Here is a 16,303-nt window from a genome sequence, read left to right on the forward strand (position 1 = left end):
ACCATGGCCTCTGCTTATTGTTCTTAGATACATGTTCCTGTGTTTGGCTGCATTCAGATATGCATCTGACTGTGTCCAATTTACTGAGCAGTCCAGTGTCATGAATGTTCCACCGCCATGCTTCTGTCTTATACTGATTTAATATGCAATAATTTTATTGTTTCTAGCAGAATTTTTTCAGGGGGAATATTCTTCTATTGGAAAGTATTCAATTTGTTTACATTTTATTTTGGAAAGAAAAAAGTTTAAGTCTTTTTAATTTCAGAACAGAATTCCAGTCACAGGAAAAACAAACAATCCATTCGTATTTGAAATGTCGTCTTTTTCCTTTTTTTTTTTTTTGGGGGGGGGGGGGGTAGGGGGGGAGACACAGGGGGATTAATTCTATACCAGTTCTCGAAGAGCTGAAATACCACTTAGTAACTACCAGTTATATGAAAATAATGTAAAATAAATAATTAAAAATGCTGATTGTGATCAGCATTTTTTTTTAACCTTTCAGCAAGAATACTGAAGCACTGGAATTAGTTGCCTCAGTGGTCTTCCCTGAAAGCTCCCCACTGCTCAGGCACATTATGCTGCCAGTTCTGCTACTAGTTCGGTGCTCTGTGGCATTGCACTTCATATGTGCACCATCCATGCTCAGCACAGGAGGGAGGAAATAAAACACAGAAAAAGTTTTCGAGGGCTATAAAGTTCTGGTGGGGATGAACCCTTCTGTCTCCAAGGTAAGACCCCTTCTGGCTTAGGGAGGTTGTGGAATCAGAGCTCTAAAGAACAATTTAGGCACTTGTCTGTAATGGTTTCAGACCATATCTGCTGTTTGGGGAGGAAGAAGTGGACTTGTGTGATCCCTCGTACACATATGCACTGCTGGAAATAATTCTCCCACACTTGTGATTTACCTGAAGTCAATTTTTTTAAAAAAAAAAAATTATAGTTTTATGAATCAAATTATGATGTGATTTCATATCAAATACCTTATGGAAACCTAAGTATAAAATACTGATACCTGGTTAGTCTTTATCAGCAGAACAAGGATCTCTTTTAAACAACTACAAATAACTAATTTTGTGAGATTCATATTAAGTGGTATTTCAGCTATTCCATTATTATTAGGGTTATACTCAGGTTTCAGTAGTTCTGTCTTTCATCCTCATTGTTCTTGCAGTGTTGACCCGATACAAGTTTTCTCCTAGGCTTTTAGAACCACTGTAGTAGTTTGTTTTATTGAAAAGCAGCATTAGCTATCCAACTCTTTTAAAACTTCTAAACGTAGCTTACCTGGATAGGCATAACTTAAAACAACTCATTGTAATACTGTCTCCTTAATATGTTCCTATAGTACTTAAGATCTATAAAGCATTTCATGATCACCATGATTCACAAATTTTGTGTGGTGGTTGCTTAAATATAAAATTGAAATATTTATTGAATCATTTGCCTGTTTCAGATGACTGTTGGTAACTTGTTCTTTTATTACTTGAATATGGCAAATATAGTTTTCAGGATTCAAGTTCATGAAGTGCTTAAATCTCTAAAACTTTTCTATAAACTTTTCTTTTTACATTTATTTTGTGCCCTCTGTGTGTTGCTATGGACATATTTTTAACTGCATTCACTTCCCTTCTAACCTGGCTATTTATATCTTTTTTTCCTTTTTTTTTCTGCTTTTTTCTAATCAGTACTCTGTCTTTCATTTTTGGATTGTGGCTCTCAGGTGTTTTGTAATATGTTCCCTGTTATCTTAAAAAAGAACTTTTTTTTTGAATAATTTATTTCTGGAGTGACTAACTTCAGGTTTGTGAAATTGGTTTGTTCCAAGTACTTTGTATTTTATTGATTTTCTTTGTTAGCTCCTGACACACACGAGCATGTTGTCACCTAAACAACTATTGAGATCTAGGATAAATTTCTTTGTACCTGTCAAGTTGGTTGTAAGAATTCCTCAAGCACTGTTTTTTGGTTTAAAAATTGTCTCCAATTTTTGCAATTTAGTAATTTGGGAATTGCACTGTAGTGTAATGTTAACATTTTATTAAAAAGAAAGGATGCTTTGCATGCCCTCTCAGAATCATTATTTCTACAGTTACCTACTTTTCAGTTTATGCTGCTGCTGCTTCTTAAATCTGCAGTGTCTGGATTTGTTTCACTTCTGCCCTTGGCAGAGGAAAATGTAGTTATGGACTACTGAAGTAAGCTGAACATATACAAGTCAGTGCAGCTAGACAGGAAATAGAGTGTATTGAGGAAGCTGGCTGATGTTGTTGCAAGGCTCCTTTCTGTAATCCTTTGAAAGGTTACGAACAATTGGGTGGGGTCTTTAATGATCAGAAAGACAGATCCTGCAGCCATCTTCAGAAAATACAGAAGGATCTGTGGGACCATAGGCCTGTCAGCTGCACCTCAACACCCAGGTTGATTACGAAGCAAGTCCTTATGGAAGCCATTTCCAAGCACATGGAGAACAAGTAGTGACTGGGAACAGCTATTGCAGATTTATCAAGGGCAAATTGTGTTTTACCAACCTGATAGCTTTTCTCTCCTGAAAGGACTAGCTCTCTGAACAAGGAGAGAGCAATGGATGTTATTACCATGACTTTAGTAAGCCTTTCAGCACAGTCTCCCATGGTATCCTTATAGTCAGATTGGAGAGATATGATCTGGATAGGTAGATTAAAAGGCAGGTGAAAAGCTGATTGAACCATTGGGCTGAACAGGTCAATAGTAAAAAGTGAGAGTGGCAGACAGGTACAAGTGGTGCTTCTTGTGGGTTGATGCTGTTTAACACCTTCATTAGCAACCTGGGCGACAGGACAGAATGCATCTTCCTTGCGTGTGTTGATGATACCGGGCTGGGGGCAGGGCTGCTGTTCGTTCAGAGGGACTTTGACAAGCATGAGGAGTGGGCCGACCAAGGCCTTGGGAAACTCTGAGCTGGGGATGGAGTAGCCCTGTGCAACGGTGCAGTCTGGGGAGCGCCTGCCTGCCTAGGGAGCTGGTGTGCAGAAAAGGAGCTGGGGGACGTGATACACAGCAAACTGAACATGTCAGCACTGTGCCCTTGCAGTGGTGCAGGCATCACTGCTTGCTGGCTCACATAGGCAAGAGCATAGCCAGCAGCTTGGGAGCTTCCCTCCTTTTGGGTGCTTCTGAAGCCACATGTGGTACAGTCTCCAGTTGTGAGCCCTGGTTAAAAAAACAAAACAAAACAAAAAAACCCCCAGAGTATTGAGGAACTGAAGAGAAGGCCACTAAGATTATTAGGGGGCTGCAGTACATGACATGGGAGAAGAGACTGAGAGAAATAGGCTTATTCAGCCTGGAGGGGAAAAAAGGTTAAGGCTAATGAAAGCTAACTGCAGTCTTCCACTATCTAAAGGAGGCTACAGTGAGATGGAATCAGACTCTCCTCAGAGGGTGCACAGCGAAAGAACAAGAGTTCGCATGCTGCAGCAGAGGAAATTCCGATTAGATGTTTAAAAACCAACCAAACAAAAAAACCCCCTGAGTTTGCTTGTGCATTGGAACAGGTTGCCTATACAGGTTGTGGAATCTCTGTTGTTGATTTTCAGAACTCAAATGGACAGCACCCTGAGCAAACTGCTCTAATTTGGAATTTAGCTCCTCTTGGAGCAGGAAGTTGGACTGAATGAGCTCCAGAGATTCCTTACAACCAAAATTTGTTCTGTGGTCATGAGATCAGAAAATGCTTCCCTACCTCCACCCACCCAGTGTGCTTTAAAATTGGTCTTAGCCCGACAACAGCTACCTCTGGTTTCATTGTTCCTTCACAGGGATTTGTAGGAATAGAAAAGAGTCATCTTTCAAAACTTGACCTACTGCATATAAAATGAAACATTTAACTTAAGTTCTGTTTTTTCAATTAAAACTAAAATTTAATTAGCAGAGAGATTATCGTACTGCTGTTTCTGAAGCATCTGTGAGCAAGTGAAGAGGAGCAGGGCATGCTGAATGACAGCTACTGATGTGGGAAAACTTCTGCAATTACAAAAAAAAATCTAGAATAAAATGAGATGTGGCTTTCAGAAGCTTCTTCCATAGTTCACTATTTATAGATCTATGCAAACTTGTGAGCTGGCAGTCATGTGATTTCTCACAGAGAAGGGGGGAACCCTTGACAACTGGAGCGTGACCCTCTTTTAGCCTCTTCCAGGCAGTTATTGGCGAGAACTATCCTGAAGACTGATTGCTTACTCGTTACTACCTATGTGTGCGTGCATGTGAAGAGAGGCTGTTGACACCCTAGGAGCCAGAATTAGGTGGTGTTCACAAATTTAGGACTATGGTACTACAGTTGTATTTGGCGTTATATCTTAAGGTTTTGCAGGTACTGCTTTTATTTCATAACAAAAGCTTAAAATTCAGCTAGGTCATCTGTTAGCCGTGCACAGAGGAAAAGAGGAAATAATGGCAATGTTAATTTGTTTTTTCGTGGTTAAAAGGACATTTTCATGATGCAACAAAGTCAATCCTTTATTCTTTCTGAGGACAGTGGAAATTGGAGCCAAATTTCCTGTGCCCGAAGTGGGTCAACTCCTTCCCCCGCTCCCAATTTCTCACTTTGACTAGGAACTAATCTAGCTGTTGTGAGCAGGCAACAATTTGGGGACTATCAGTTTATGCAGTTAGGAATGACAACACTCTAACCCATATTGGTAGGAATGTAGGGCAAAAACTGGGAAAGACTCTGCACTGGAATGACCCTGAACAGAATCTAACACAGTGTTTGTGTGTATACTATAAATCCAAGTAACTTGCAATACAGGGGGAAAATATCTCCTGGGAGTCTCTGAAACTTTACTTATTTCATATCTATCAAAGAATTGCCAGGCAAATTTTTCTGGCGAGTAACTTGAGAAAGATCCAGTGTCATAAATACTTACTATCTTTCTACTTGCTCCCTTTAATTAGGGTTTGACTTTTGGCAGCTATAGTGGGTCCGCTAGCTTATTCCTGTTGGAAATTGCATGTGTTTGTTTTAATATTTAGTCTGTATGTTGAGTATAAAGGAAAATGCTAAATAAATTTCTTCTTTAGAAATTGTCACTGTTAGTTAAGGATGTTGTCAAAAGACGTCTGTATAGAAAGTGATTCAGCACTGACTGCTTTTATGGAAATGCATACACTGCTGCTGTTAAAACTATCAAAACTGTCAGTAACTGATTATTTTCACAAAGATAACAGGATGAAGAATTGCCTTGTGGTCAGTATTCATAAATGCTGTGCTTTAGAGGGCATCTAGAAACGTGGTGTTTCCTTTATTGGTGGTATCTGGTGGCTTGTTTTATGCAAGAGGTCAAACTAAATAAAGTGAATTTTTTTTGTTTGTTTTCCTGGACTTAGTCTCTGTAAGCACAATCTGATAGCAAGCAATTGGACTTGTTAAAGCTACTCCTTAACAAGTGCAGGACTGGACAAGCCACTTACTCTTTCCGTGTTGTTCTGATTATATATAGAGAGAGCAAAGGGGGAAAAATATTGTGGGGATGGAAAGCAGAGAAACCTTGAAGTGCTTTATGGAAGGAGCTGTTGCCCTGTGTGGTATGCGAGGATGTAGGTTCGTGGACAGCCTGCATTTGTGTAGTTGTCCCTTCCTTGTTAGTGAGCAAAATCTATGCACTGTATGGTAGTGCTGTACTCATATATCACTGAACAACTGTTCTTTCCTCCTCTTCTTTTTGCAGGGTGGATCACTTATACACATTTTTTGTTCAATGGTCACCAGAAATATATGGGAAAGATGCCAAAGAGCAAGGTTTTGTTGTAGTAGAAAAGGAGGAGCTTAATATGATAGACAACTTCTTCAGCGAGCCAACTACTAAAAGCTGGGAGGTGAGTGCTTTTTGTCATTATATCGAGCATGTTGCATCAAGTGTGCATTCTTTGTTAATAATCTGAGTGTTTGCTCTTCTGGTGTTTATGACGTTTGCTGCCTTATACAGAAGTGTTCTCAAGGCTTGTAGCTGTCTCACAACTGTGCTTATTTACCTGTAGTATTCCTTTCTTCCCTCCCTAAGAAGGGCAGGCAAACAACTGGGAGCTTTCTGGTCTGCAACCAGCATAAGTTATGTAAATATACTGGTTATGCGATGTTAGCCTTTTGGAAAACTATACAGGTGCATGTTGTCAGTGTTGCTAAATTTGCATTGTATTTATATGTTACTAGTAAAACTTAGTATATATAAATATATGTACACATAAACACCAAGAGAGACTCCTGTGTGCTGGTTGAAATAGGTCAGTATGTGGTGTTGTGTCAGGCCCTTACTTCTCAGATGGATGCAGTACTACTTTTAAAATATTAGCTGTTAAGATGGATATTTTATGTTATATATTACTTCATCATTTTAGGGCTTTTGCAGTCTGTTGCAAGTACTTGCATGTCTCTGTTATCTCCCTGTCTCTCATACATATAAAGCCTTGTTTCTAAGGAAAATAACCCAAGCCTGCATGTGAGTTTTTAATTATATTTCTGAATTCTTAAGTACTTGCTGTGCTGAAGATACATAAGCAAATGAAAAATAAATCCTTAAATGGAAAATGACTTGATGGTGATTTTAAAACTGATCTGATCTTTTATCTTAAGCACATACTTGTTTTTAGAATTCTCCTGTCAGTTTTAAGCATTTCCAGCTTTGAAATATGTTGCCCTGCTTAAAAGCCGAGAGTGGGGCTCCTCATTTGAAATGTAGCAACGACATCTCTAATCCTAAATAGCTTTTATTTTTACAGTGTTGCAGTTTCTTCATGTTGGTACTATGTGAACTGCAGAATGAAAAAATGCCTTCATTGCTCATTTTGTGCAGAGCTGACTGCAGTCATATATTACACTAGATTTCACTATTCAGTTGTTATTTGCATGCTATTTTCTTAAACTTAAAATGAGGGAGGAGGGCCAGTGATCTAAAGAACAGAGGTGGGAGAGATCCAGCCACACAGGGAACTTGTCTCTCATTGCTTTATTTAAATTTGTATTGGGAAAATAAACAGCTGGAAATGTTTATGAAGGCGTGTGTCTCTCATATTTTATTATTCAGGCTTTACAGATCTAAAGTAGGTCGGCAAGGAAATCTCTGTTGAAAGGCCAAATTTGGGCATGATCACTGTGAAAGTTTCACTCTCTCTTCTGGGGAAACAGAAAGTGTGACTGTAGGGACGGACGTTATCAAAGCGAGTTGCAAACAGTAGCTGCCAATCTTGCTTGTGGGCAAGATCTCATGCCATTAGAGCAGAGAAGTGTAGTAGATAGTGCAGAATAAACTGGTAGATAATGAAAGGGCAACAAATGCCTTTGAATTTTCGAATTCTTTACTATGCCAGACCTGACCAGGAACCTTGTGTGCAGGTATGTTGGACTGTGTCCTTATTTGAACAGCGTATATCTGATACAGCACTTCCTAGTAAAAAAGAAACTCTGCACTTAATTTTAATTTTAATAAGTTGAATATTTCTGCCCCAGGTAGACTGCTTCTTCATTCCTGTAGATGAAAATACTTAAAAATATTTACAAGATTTCATAGCTCTGGTTTCTGTCATAGCCGATTCTTTTAATTTGATTTTGATTTTGCGCATGTAGATATTTTACCTTGCAGATCCTTTTGCTGCAGTTTTTGAATCTGAAGTTGGTTCAAACATGTGCTTCAGTTATGATGAAAAGAGTTGCATTTATAAAGTTTAGACTGAACAGATATTCATGCAGTGAAGAAAATTAGTTAACTTTCTCCCTTTTAGGTGACGAATAAGGACTTGTTTACATTTGGAATCAATTTGAAATTTGTGACTGTTTTTAATAGATTTTCTGTAGTTCCTGATGTCTGTAAACTTAGTTATATTTTGCTTCAGGTAACTGTTGCTAGTTGATTTACTGTGATACTTTTTTTTTTTTCTTTCCTTCTGGGGAACCTAGAGAACAGTCTTTGAAAGGAGAGTAGGCACTTTTGATTCAAGCTGAAAAAGATGTTTATTCAATTAAAAAACTAAAATAATCTGAGAGAGGAGGAGGGAAGGTGAAATCAGTCAGGAGGTGGAAAAATAATAATGGTAAAAGCAGAAAACCCATGTTCCTTTCAAAAATTTTTTTTAATGGACTTAATTTTGCAGTGTAAACCTTCCCTGAAATTGGCAATATGAAAATTTTTCTAACACAGGATTCCCTCCTCTCTCAGAAGACCCTTGACTAGATCCCATTGAGCCTGGGCTAGATTCTGCTGGAGAGACAGGATGAAGCTGTGTACCTGATACTGCATCATCAGCAGTAATACCTATACTGCCTGGATTCACTGGAGCATATAACATTAATTCTGCAGTTTGGATTTTGCCCTGTGGTCTTCTCTTAACCTCCACTGTATGCATTTGAGCGCTAGTGCCTGGCTCCCTGCTCAGGACTGCCGCCCCAGGCACAGCTCTAAGTTTCTGCAGATGAACATGGGCTGGACGTATGCAATTGCAGTGCACATGTTGCTCCTATCCTTCTGGAGATGCTAGGTGTGACCGACATTATTAAGGCTTTCTCCTGTGCATAGTGACCTCTTCACAACTCTTGGTCTTCATGAAAAGTTCTTTCTGTGCTTTGTGGTGCTTGGTGGTGGCTAAGTCCACACCTGTCCAGTAACTTTGCTTTCTAGCCTGTGGAGCAGGTGGGTAGGACCTCCAGGCACTCCTTGGCAGTTGCCTGGACTGTTGACAGCTTCTGCAAGTTTGAGCAATGATTATGAAGGTGCAGGTGAGTTACACAAAGCTTTGTGTGTATATACCATGAACGTGTTTTAAAGCTGTATTTGTAGGAATGGATGTGGAAGCAGGGCAGAGTGCTCTGCCGCGATGCTTTGAGGTTCCTGTTCCTAGATAACAGCCTTGTAGTTATATGCTCATGGAAGGAAGGTGGTTTAACATTTTCCAGTTGTTTTGTAGCTAGGCCTCTTTGCTTCCTCTTTTCTTTCTCACCAGCCCCATCTCTGAGCTCTTGCTGTTGCTTCCTGTTTGCCTTGGTGACATAGAGCCCAAGGTAGAATCCTGCTGCTGTAGGCTTTGCCTCATCTCTAATGTTGGTTTACCATAATACGGAAACTTGTGTCACTCGTTAAGAACCGATAGCTGAACTGAAGCAGCTCTCCAGCTGTGCCATACTGTTCTCTCTGCCAACTTAGTATTTGAGCACACCAGCAACAACGCGGTGAGAGCCAGCACATGCTGCCTCTTAAAAATGCAGGCTGCTGCCACGAGTAGTGATAGGGTATTTTGCCCCCTGCAGGGTAGCTGAGCTCAGCTTTCACTGAGCTCTGGATGCTGGGTGCTGGCAGCTTGGGAGCTCCTGTCTCAAGGGACATGACAGGAGATGATTTGGCTCCTGTTTCCTGCCCTTAACTGTATGAGGTTCAGAATTTGTCCACTGATTTTGTTACTAGGTCGTAGGCTGCAGACCCCTTCTATAGACAAGCATTAAATGTATGGACTTGTGTTCTCATTGGTTTTAGCTTTGTTGGAAAAGATAGTGTCTACCTGTAGTTGCTGGAGAGAATTCTCTACTTTGTTTTATGATCATTTAACTTCAAACCTAAATTAGAAATATTTATATGGACTCACCTTTTAAAATACTGTAATGTACTCTGCTTTATAAAATCTTTAAAAAAAAAAAAAAAAAGTTTCTAAAGAGCTGTTTAATCATTTTCAGCTGAGAATATATTCTCTAAAGACCTTTACTTTTCTCAGAATGAGTACTTTAAAGAACTTACGTAAATTGCATGCTCAAAATCTTATCATGTAGGAAAGCTACTGAGTAAAACTTCCAAATAATTGCTCAAATTGATTCACATTTTTTTTAGTTCTTTGGTGTATTGCTTCTGTTTCAGTTTGTATATACAAAAACATGTCTGTGTTGGTAAAGAAAACCAGAAAAAAGCTGCCATCTTAATAAAAATGGGAAGTGAAATTTTAAAGTTGTTCATACTCTTATGCCTTAGTAGCTGAGAAAATGATTAATATATTCAACTAGCTGCATGAAGGAAAATGAGTAAGCTTTTGTGTCCTTATTATATAAACTACCATAAGACATCTGGTTAAGATGTGTAGTATGCCTTCAGAGAAGGTGTACTTGAGTCTTCTGACTCAGGACAATTATGTCTGGGATCACTGACCTCATGTTGCCTCGCTTCCTCAATATTTATTAATCCCAAAGGACTTAACAGCTGTCAGAAGTCACTAGGATGTGAAGAAGTTCTGACCACACTGCCTGTGCTATCTCAAAGACACCTCACCATTTGAAAATTTAACTATATTCAGTTCAGACTGCCTGTGCTTGATATTTCCATTCCACACAGTGTTTGCGTTTCATGCAGTATGCTGTCTAATGAGTATGTTGTTTTAAATTAATTTGCTTCAGTAGAGGATTGACAGAATGAGACCTATGCTTTAGGTTGGACTCTTGTTCTCTTGCCTCAGATTATTACTGTAGAAGAAGCAAAAAGACGAAAGAGCGTTTGCAGTTATTATGAAGATGATGACGATGATACTTTACCTGTCCTAAAGCACCACAGTGCTCTCCTGGAGAATATGCACATAGAGCAGGTATGGCTAGAAAAACCGCAAATTTCCTTATTTGCTCTTGCGCTGTCTGAGCCAAGTATGGAACAGTCTGCCTTCTGGAGATGATACTGATGCTTTCTCACAGCTTGGAAAATGCTTAGTTTGTTGGCCTGCCTTTGTGCAAGGTTCTGTTTGCTTTAACACTTGCTTATTGGAAAAACTTATTTTTGTAACTCTGGAGAGTTTGAGTAGTGAAATTGAGAACTGTCATCTTTTTCAGTGCTGGGAGAAGGGGTGCCAGTTTAAAAATCTTTTATAGATCATATGAATGCAGTCGATAGGGCTCAGGGTGTACCTCTGCCGTCTGCGCATGACCTTGTTGAGCTGCAGGCATCAGCTAGTACCCAGCTGCCATTTTTTGGCTCAGAAGCCGCTGCAGAAAGGGAACAGTCTGTCGGTCACCACCTGTGGCCTCTTGAATGTATTTAACTGCCCCTGTTTATTGTCTAGCTTGCCCAGTGCTTGCCAGCAAGAGTGCAGGGATATCCATGGCGGCTTGCATACAGCACGCTGGAGCACGGAACTAGCCTGAAGACTCTGTACCGTAAATCAGCATCTCTTGACAGTCCAGTTCTCCTTGTCATCAAGGATATGGACAACCAGGTAAGGAATGCTTGTTTTGCGGAGGTTGGACTGAAAGGGCACCATTAAATAACAGCAAGTGTTGTGAAGTGATAATCATACTGTGAAGAGACATCACAATAATGCCAAAATAAAACATTTGTATTTTCTTCTATTCTCTCTACTGTTTAAACTAAACTTACAGGTAGGAAAGTATATGAGAACTAATAGAACTCCCACAGTTTCATCATAGCAATGAATGCTTGTTTTAATTGTGTCCAAGAAAATATCTTCCTCATGTAAATCTGTAAATGTAAAGCTGTTACAAATAATGCTTCTTTGGAGGTGTAGTACCAGTAGCTCCTGGAGTCCTCATTCCTATTATCATGTGGCTTTTAAACTTAAAGGATATAAAAGATTTGCAGGAACACTTGCTAATATGATATACTCAGTTCTCTTAGTATGAAACACCAGCACAGTTATTCTTCAGAAAGTATTTTGAGAGTTTTTTTTTTTCCTTTTAAATTTTGCACTGTCTTCAAAAATAGTTTAATTGTTTTATTCTGACAGATATTTGGAGCATATGCTACACATCCATTCAGGTTTAGTGACCATTACTATGGCACAGGTGAAACATTCCTCTACACATTCAGTCCAAATTTCAAGGTAAGTGGTGTGTTGTCTTTCTCAAATGAGATTTTTTATTCCATTTCTGAAACATTTATGAGAAAAATATGCAGTCTCTGTATTTTTTAAGTTTAGAAGGTGTGTCAGTCATTGATGAATGCAGTTAATCCCTCATTGCTTCAGTGCAATTTTTGCTTTAAGCAAAAATGGTTTTAATTATTTGACATGCTTAGAAGGTAGTCTGCAAGGGTGCAGAGAAGGTTTTAAGCTGATTGAGGGGGGGAGGCAAGAGGAGTAATGAGTAGACTGTCGAAGATTAATCTTGAAAAGTAGTGATTGACATCAGAAGTACCGTACAACTTTATGCATGCTTAGAATCACAGTGACAACAAAGCAGAGATAAGAGTCCCACTGAAATACCCCTTAATGTCAATAGCTTGTGTCTTTTTCAGTATTGAATACATTGATCCTTTCTTTTTAACAGAATAGATTGATTTGAAGATGCAAGTAAAATTTAAAAAAGGATTAGAAAGATTGTTCGTAATGTTAGATTTGTATTGTTTGTTTACTTTCTATTACCTCTTTTTCTTTCCCCTTCAAGGAAAAAAAAAAAGAAAATCCCCACCAAAATTATCCCCTAAGGAGGTATTAGTACTCACTACTTTTAGAGTAGTAGAATCCTCACAATCACTCATTCATATATACATATATATATATACACACACACACATTTTTCTTCCCCCTCAGGTGTTTAAATGGAGTGGTGAGAACACCTACTTCATCAATGGAGACATGAGCTCTCTGGAACTTGGAGGTGGAGGGTGAGCAAGTGTTTGCTTTTGAAATCATGTAGCTGATTCCCCCCCCCCCCCTTTTTTTAATGAGAATGGGGACAATGGTAGTTGCAAGAAAAACTGATCAGTAAAATGGCTGTACTTTTCCAGTAAACTGTTTATGACAGATACCTCAGTAATCTGATTACTGTTACAGACCCACAGCAATTTCTATTGCCTAAAGAAAGTAACTGATGCTGGGCAAGTGTTGTTGTTGTTGTTTTGTTTTTGTTTTTTGGTTTTTTTGTTTTTTGTTTTTTTGTTTTTTTAGTAGAAAAAGCAGATGTTTTGAATGGATACATGGGTTATTGTTTTGCAACTGGAAGATAATCTCTAATGACAGTTTTGCCATCAACTTCTAAGGTTTCCCCCACGGTCTTTATTCAACTGTCATTATTCTGTTGTTACACAGAACAATGATACAGTGCTTAGTCAGGTACTAAATTTCAAAGGACCGTGGGTCTGAAATCAAGGGTTAAGTTTATACTACTGAATAAAGCTGACTAAAGGCTGTAGCATTTATGTCTGGGCATGGTTTGCATCAGGTTTGCATAATGAATAAATATGCCTCTCCCTAAACAGAAGGGGCCGTAGCTACAGCCAAACTGCCAGGGAAGGGTCCCCAACATCCAAGGTCCTTGAGATATGCCTCAGCAGCATCTGAGAGACTGTTAGCTCGCAGCAGCCAAATCTGACTTTGCTAACAACCAAATGGTACAGGCACCCACTCAAGCCTGTGTTGTTTCATTTACTGGTATAAATAAACGCAAGGAGATCACCTTGCAAGTACTTTGCCTTCATGTTTAGTCTAAGTTGTTCTCAGAATTATCTAAATCTTTCCACATTGCTCTTCTGGTTGTTTCTAAAGCTTCCAGTATTTTTGTTCTGTTTAACAGAATGCTTGCTCCAAGTGGTTTTGGTCGGGGGAGAGGGGAGAGTTTTTTTGTTTTGAAAGTCTAACAAAGAGTGTACACTGACAAATTATATTGTCAGCCTGAGTAATTAGAAAGAATGGACATGGATGTAGATTTAACTGTTGAATATAAACTTGAAATTTGATATGTTTCCTTTTTAGTGGCCGGTTTGGTTTATGGTTAGATGCAGATTTGTATCATGGGCGAAGCAATTCCTGCAGCACCTTCAATAATGACATCTTGTCTAAGAAAGAAGATTTCATAATACAAGATGTAGAAGTATGGACGTTTGAATGAAATACCGACTGCCTTAAGGACTGGATCCATTAGGCACTAAAAAGCTAAAGAGAAGGTGCAGGCTGCCTCACAATGTTACACGCTTTTTTTCTCAAATTGTACCAGAGCATGACTACGCAAAAAAAAAAAAAAAAAAAAAAAAAAAAAAAAAAAAGCAAAAGAAAATCTGGTTTTGAGAGGCAGTAAGAGACAGAACAAAAAGATGTCAGTTTGAGGTGTTTTTTACTTCCTCCTCTAACACGTCTCCATCGAAGATATGATGTTTATGAGAACATTCACAGTGTATGAGTTGAAAACTTTTGCTGTAACTGTGAAAAAGATACTGTGGGAAAACTATAACTATCTAGTACATTCCATGTGTATTTATGTTCAACATATAAATGCTAACCAAAAATAAAAGATTACGTTACCAAAATCTACAGCATACTGTTTGCCATGGAAAAAAAATCTGAAGGTGTACACAGCACTTAAGGGAACATGTTTTTAAGATCATCTTATTTATTGTTATTGTATAGCAATTTCTTTTAAATGTCTTAGCTATGAGTTTTTTCTTTTAGTGTTTCAAATCTCAATTCGATAAACAATTGCTCTTCAGGTAGGTTTCTTATGCATTGGCATTTATTCTGAATCAATTTATTTGATTTCTGAAGTTAATTTTTATATTTTTATTTTGTAAATGAGATTTGGTTTTCACTTTACCCTAATTAGAGGGTTTGTTTTCTGGCAGAAACACTTGAGTGCATAATTCTGGTTTTCTTAGAGATGAGGAAAAAGGTGGTTAATGCTTCTTATTAATTCTGCTGCAACAATCCTGTTAATAGATTATTTTGGCAGTGTATGGAGACACTGGGCAAACTGCCGGCTGGTATAGACTGTATCAGCTCTGTTGCAGTCAACAGAATTGGGACAGCATGCTCTGAGCATCTGTCCTAGTGTTATTCAACTGTTTATTAAAGACATTTCTAAGAGAAGATTGGTTTTCTGTATCACCACCATGTGATTCAAAATGAACCTCCCATTGTGCTTTTATGAGCATTTCTTTACAAATTGAAGAATAACTGTTTTGTTAAGGAGAAAATATAATCTTGAGATACAGAGAAGAATGTTATTTCCCTAACTGGCCAGGTCATGTTAGCTTAATACCTGTTTTTGTAGTAACTAATATATGATTTCCTTCCTGAAAATGACTTGAAGTAACAGGCTGCTTTAGGATTTGACAGGCAACTAAATATTTTTCTTTGTTTTTCGTGAAATACTTGTCGCTATTCCCCTTCGCCCCTCAACACTAAAAAGACTCCATGTTATAAAGCTAGGCTGAACTCTAAACAAGTCAGTGCTATGAAATTTTCAGCAAATAGAGAAAACGTAACAGAAGTGTTTTCTAAAGAATTCTGCTTTGCAATTAAGCTACAGTTTAAACAAAAGTTTAAACAATCCAAAGCCTGCCAAGATAGACTTTCTGGCAACACTAGGATACTATCCTGCCCTTAAAACCAAAAGTATCATTGTCCTGAAAAAGGCAGATTTTAGAAATGGTAATGTGCTTCTGTGCATTAAACAGTACAGTCTAATTTTGGAATATTAATAATTGAGTTACTTAATTTAGTTACTGCTTTCCCCCCTTATAATACATTCAAAAAAGTAAAGAAGACAAGCAGCTTTCTTTGAAAAACATTAACAAATCTTAATCCTGCATATAAATTTCACAGTCTAAAAACAATGCTATACAGTAAGTCTGTATCACGCTGCACATAAGCTTTTCACACTTTTCTTCCAGGTGGTCTACTACAGCCATGAATACAGTTGCTATTGGTAATGCTGTAAAATATTTTGGAAGCTGCTAACAGGGTAATGCTTTGAAGATACCAGGAATATCTAATACCGTTTGCTCTTTTTACTGGTGGCAGACCACTTACTAGTTCAAAAAAAAAAAAAAACAAAAAAAACACACAAGCTCAATGTTTTACATACATTTCACTATAGTTACCTACAACTTACTCCATTATATTATACATGTCAGAGGATATCTAAACGCTGTGTTCTATATTCAAAACAGTGTTGTTCAAACAAAAGTGTGACCCTTGAAAATATGAATATTAAATATATGTAATGCAGTGCTATCACAATATTTTCAATAAAGGAATTTATGCATTCAGAAACTCGTTATGGATGTTTTCTCCTTTATTCAGACTTCAGTACATTTTAAAGATGCAAGGATACAGCTTAAGTTACAGATTATGCAGACAGAAATACCTAAGTCTCCTCAAAAAGAGAATTCTGACAATCTCCCCTTCTGGAAAAATAGCTAAGAAGCTTTTTTTTTTTCTTTTTTTTTTTTTTTTCTTTAATGATATGGCATCTGCTAATACAGCATAGGGCTATGTTTGTGTTCACTCAAAGACAGACTGTGCTAAAGGGCTAAGAAATACCAGTTACTCTATTCTAGCTGAACAGTTGATCAGTAGT

General features: G+C 38.1%; 1 protein-coding gene across 8 annotated transcripts in view; it reads left to right on the plus strand.

The window, feature by feature from the left end:
* NCOA7 (nuclear receptor coactivator 7) overlaps window positions 1-15,996 on the plus strand; it is a 104,047-nt gene extending 88,051 nt beyond the window's left edge. For all 8 annotated transcript variants that reach the window (XM_026105098.2, XM_026105097.2, XM_026105104.2 and 5 more), the window contains 6 exons: window positions 5,709-5,856; window positions 10,462-10,587; window positions 11,056-11,208; window positions 11,737-11,832; window positions 12,541-12,614; window positions 13,702-15,996. In XM_026105098.2, coding sequence (XP_025960883.1) covers window positions 5,709-5,856; window positions 10,462-10,587; window positions 11,056-11,208; window positions 11,737-11,832; window positions 12,541-12,614; window positions 13,702-13,837 — 733 coding nt within the window. In that variant the 3' untranslated portion in view covers window positions 13,838-15,996. The remainder of the gene's footprint in view (window positions 1-5,708; window positions 5,857-10,461; window positions 10,588-11,055; window positions 11,209-11,736; window positions 11,833-12,540; window positions 12,615-13,701) is intronic.
* The last annotated feature ends 307 nt before the right edge of the window (window positions 15,997-16,303 follow it).

This window comes from Dromaius novaehollandiae, chromosome 3 (genome assembly GCF_036370855.1).
Source record: "Dromaius novaehollandiae isolate bDroNov1 chromosome 3, bDroNov1.hap1, whole genome shotgun sequence".
NCBI classification, from domain to species: domain Eukaryota; kingdom Metazoa; phylum Chordata; class Aves; order Casuariiformes; family Dromaiidae; genus Dromaius; species Dromaius novaehollandiae.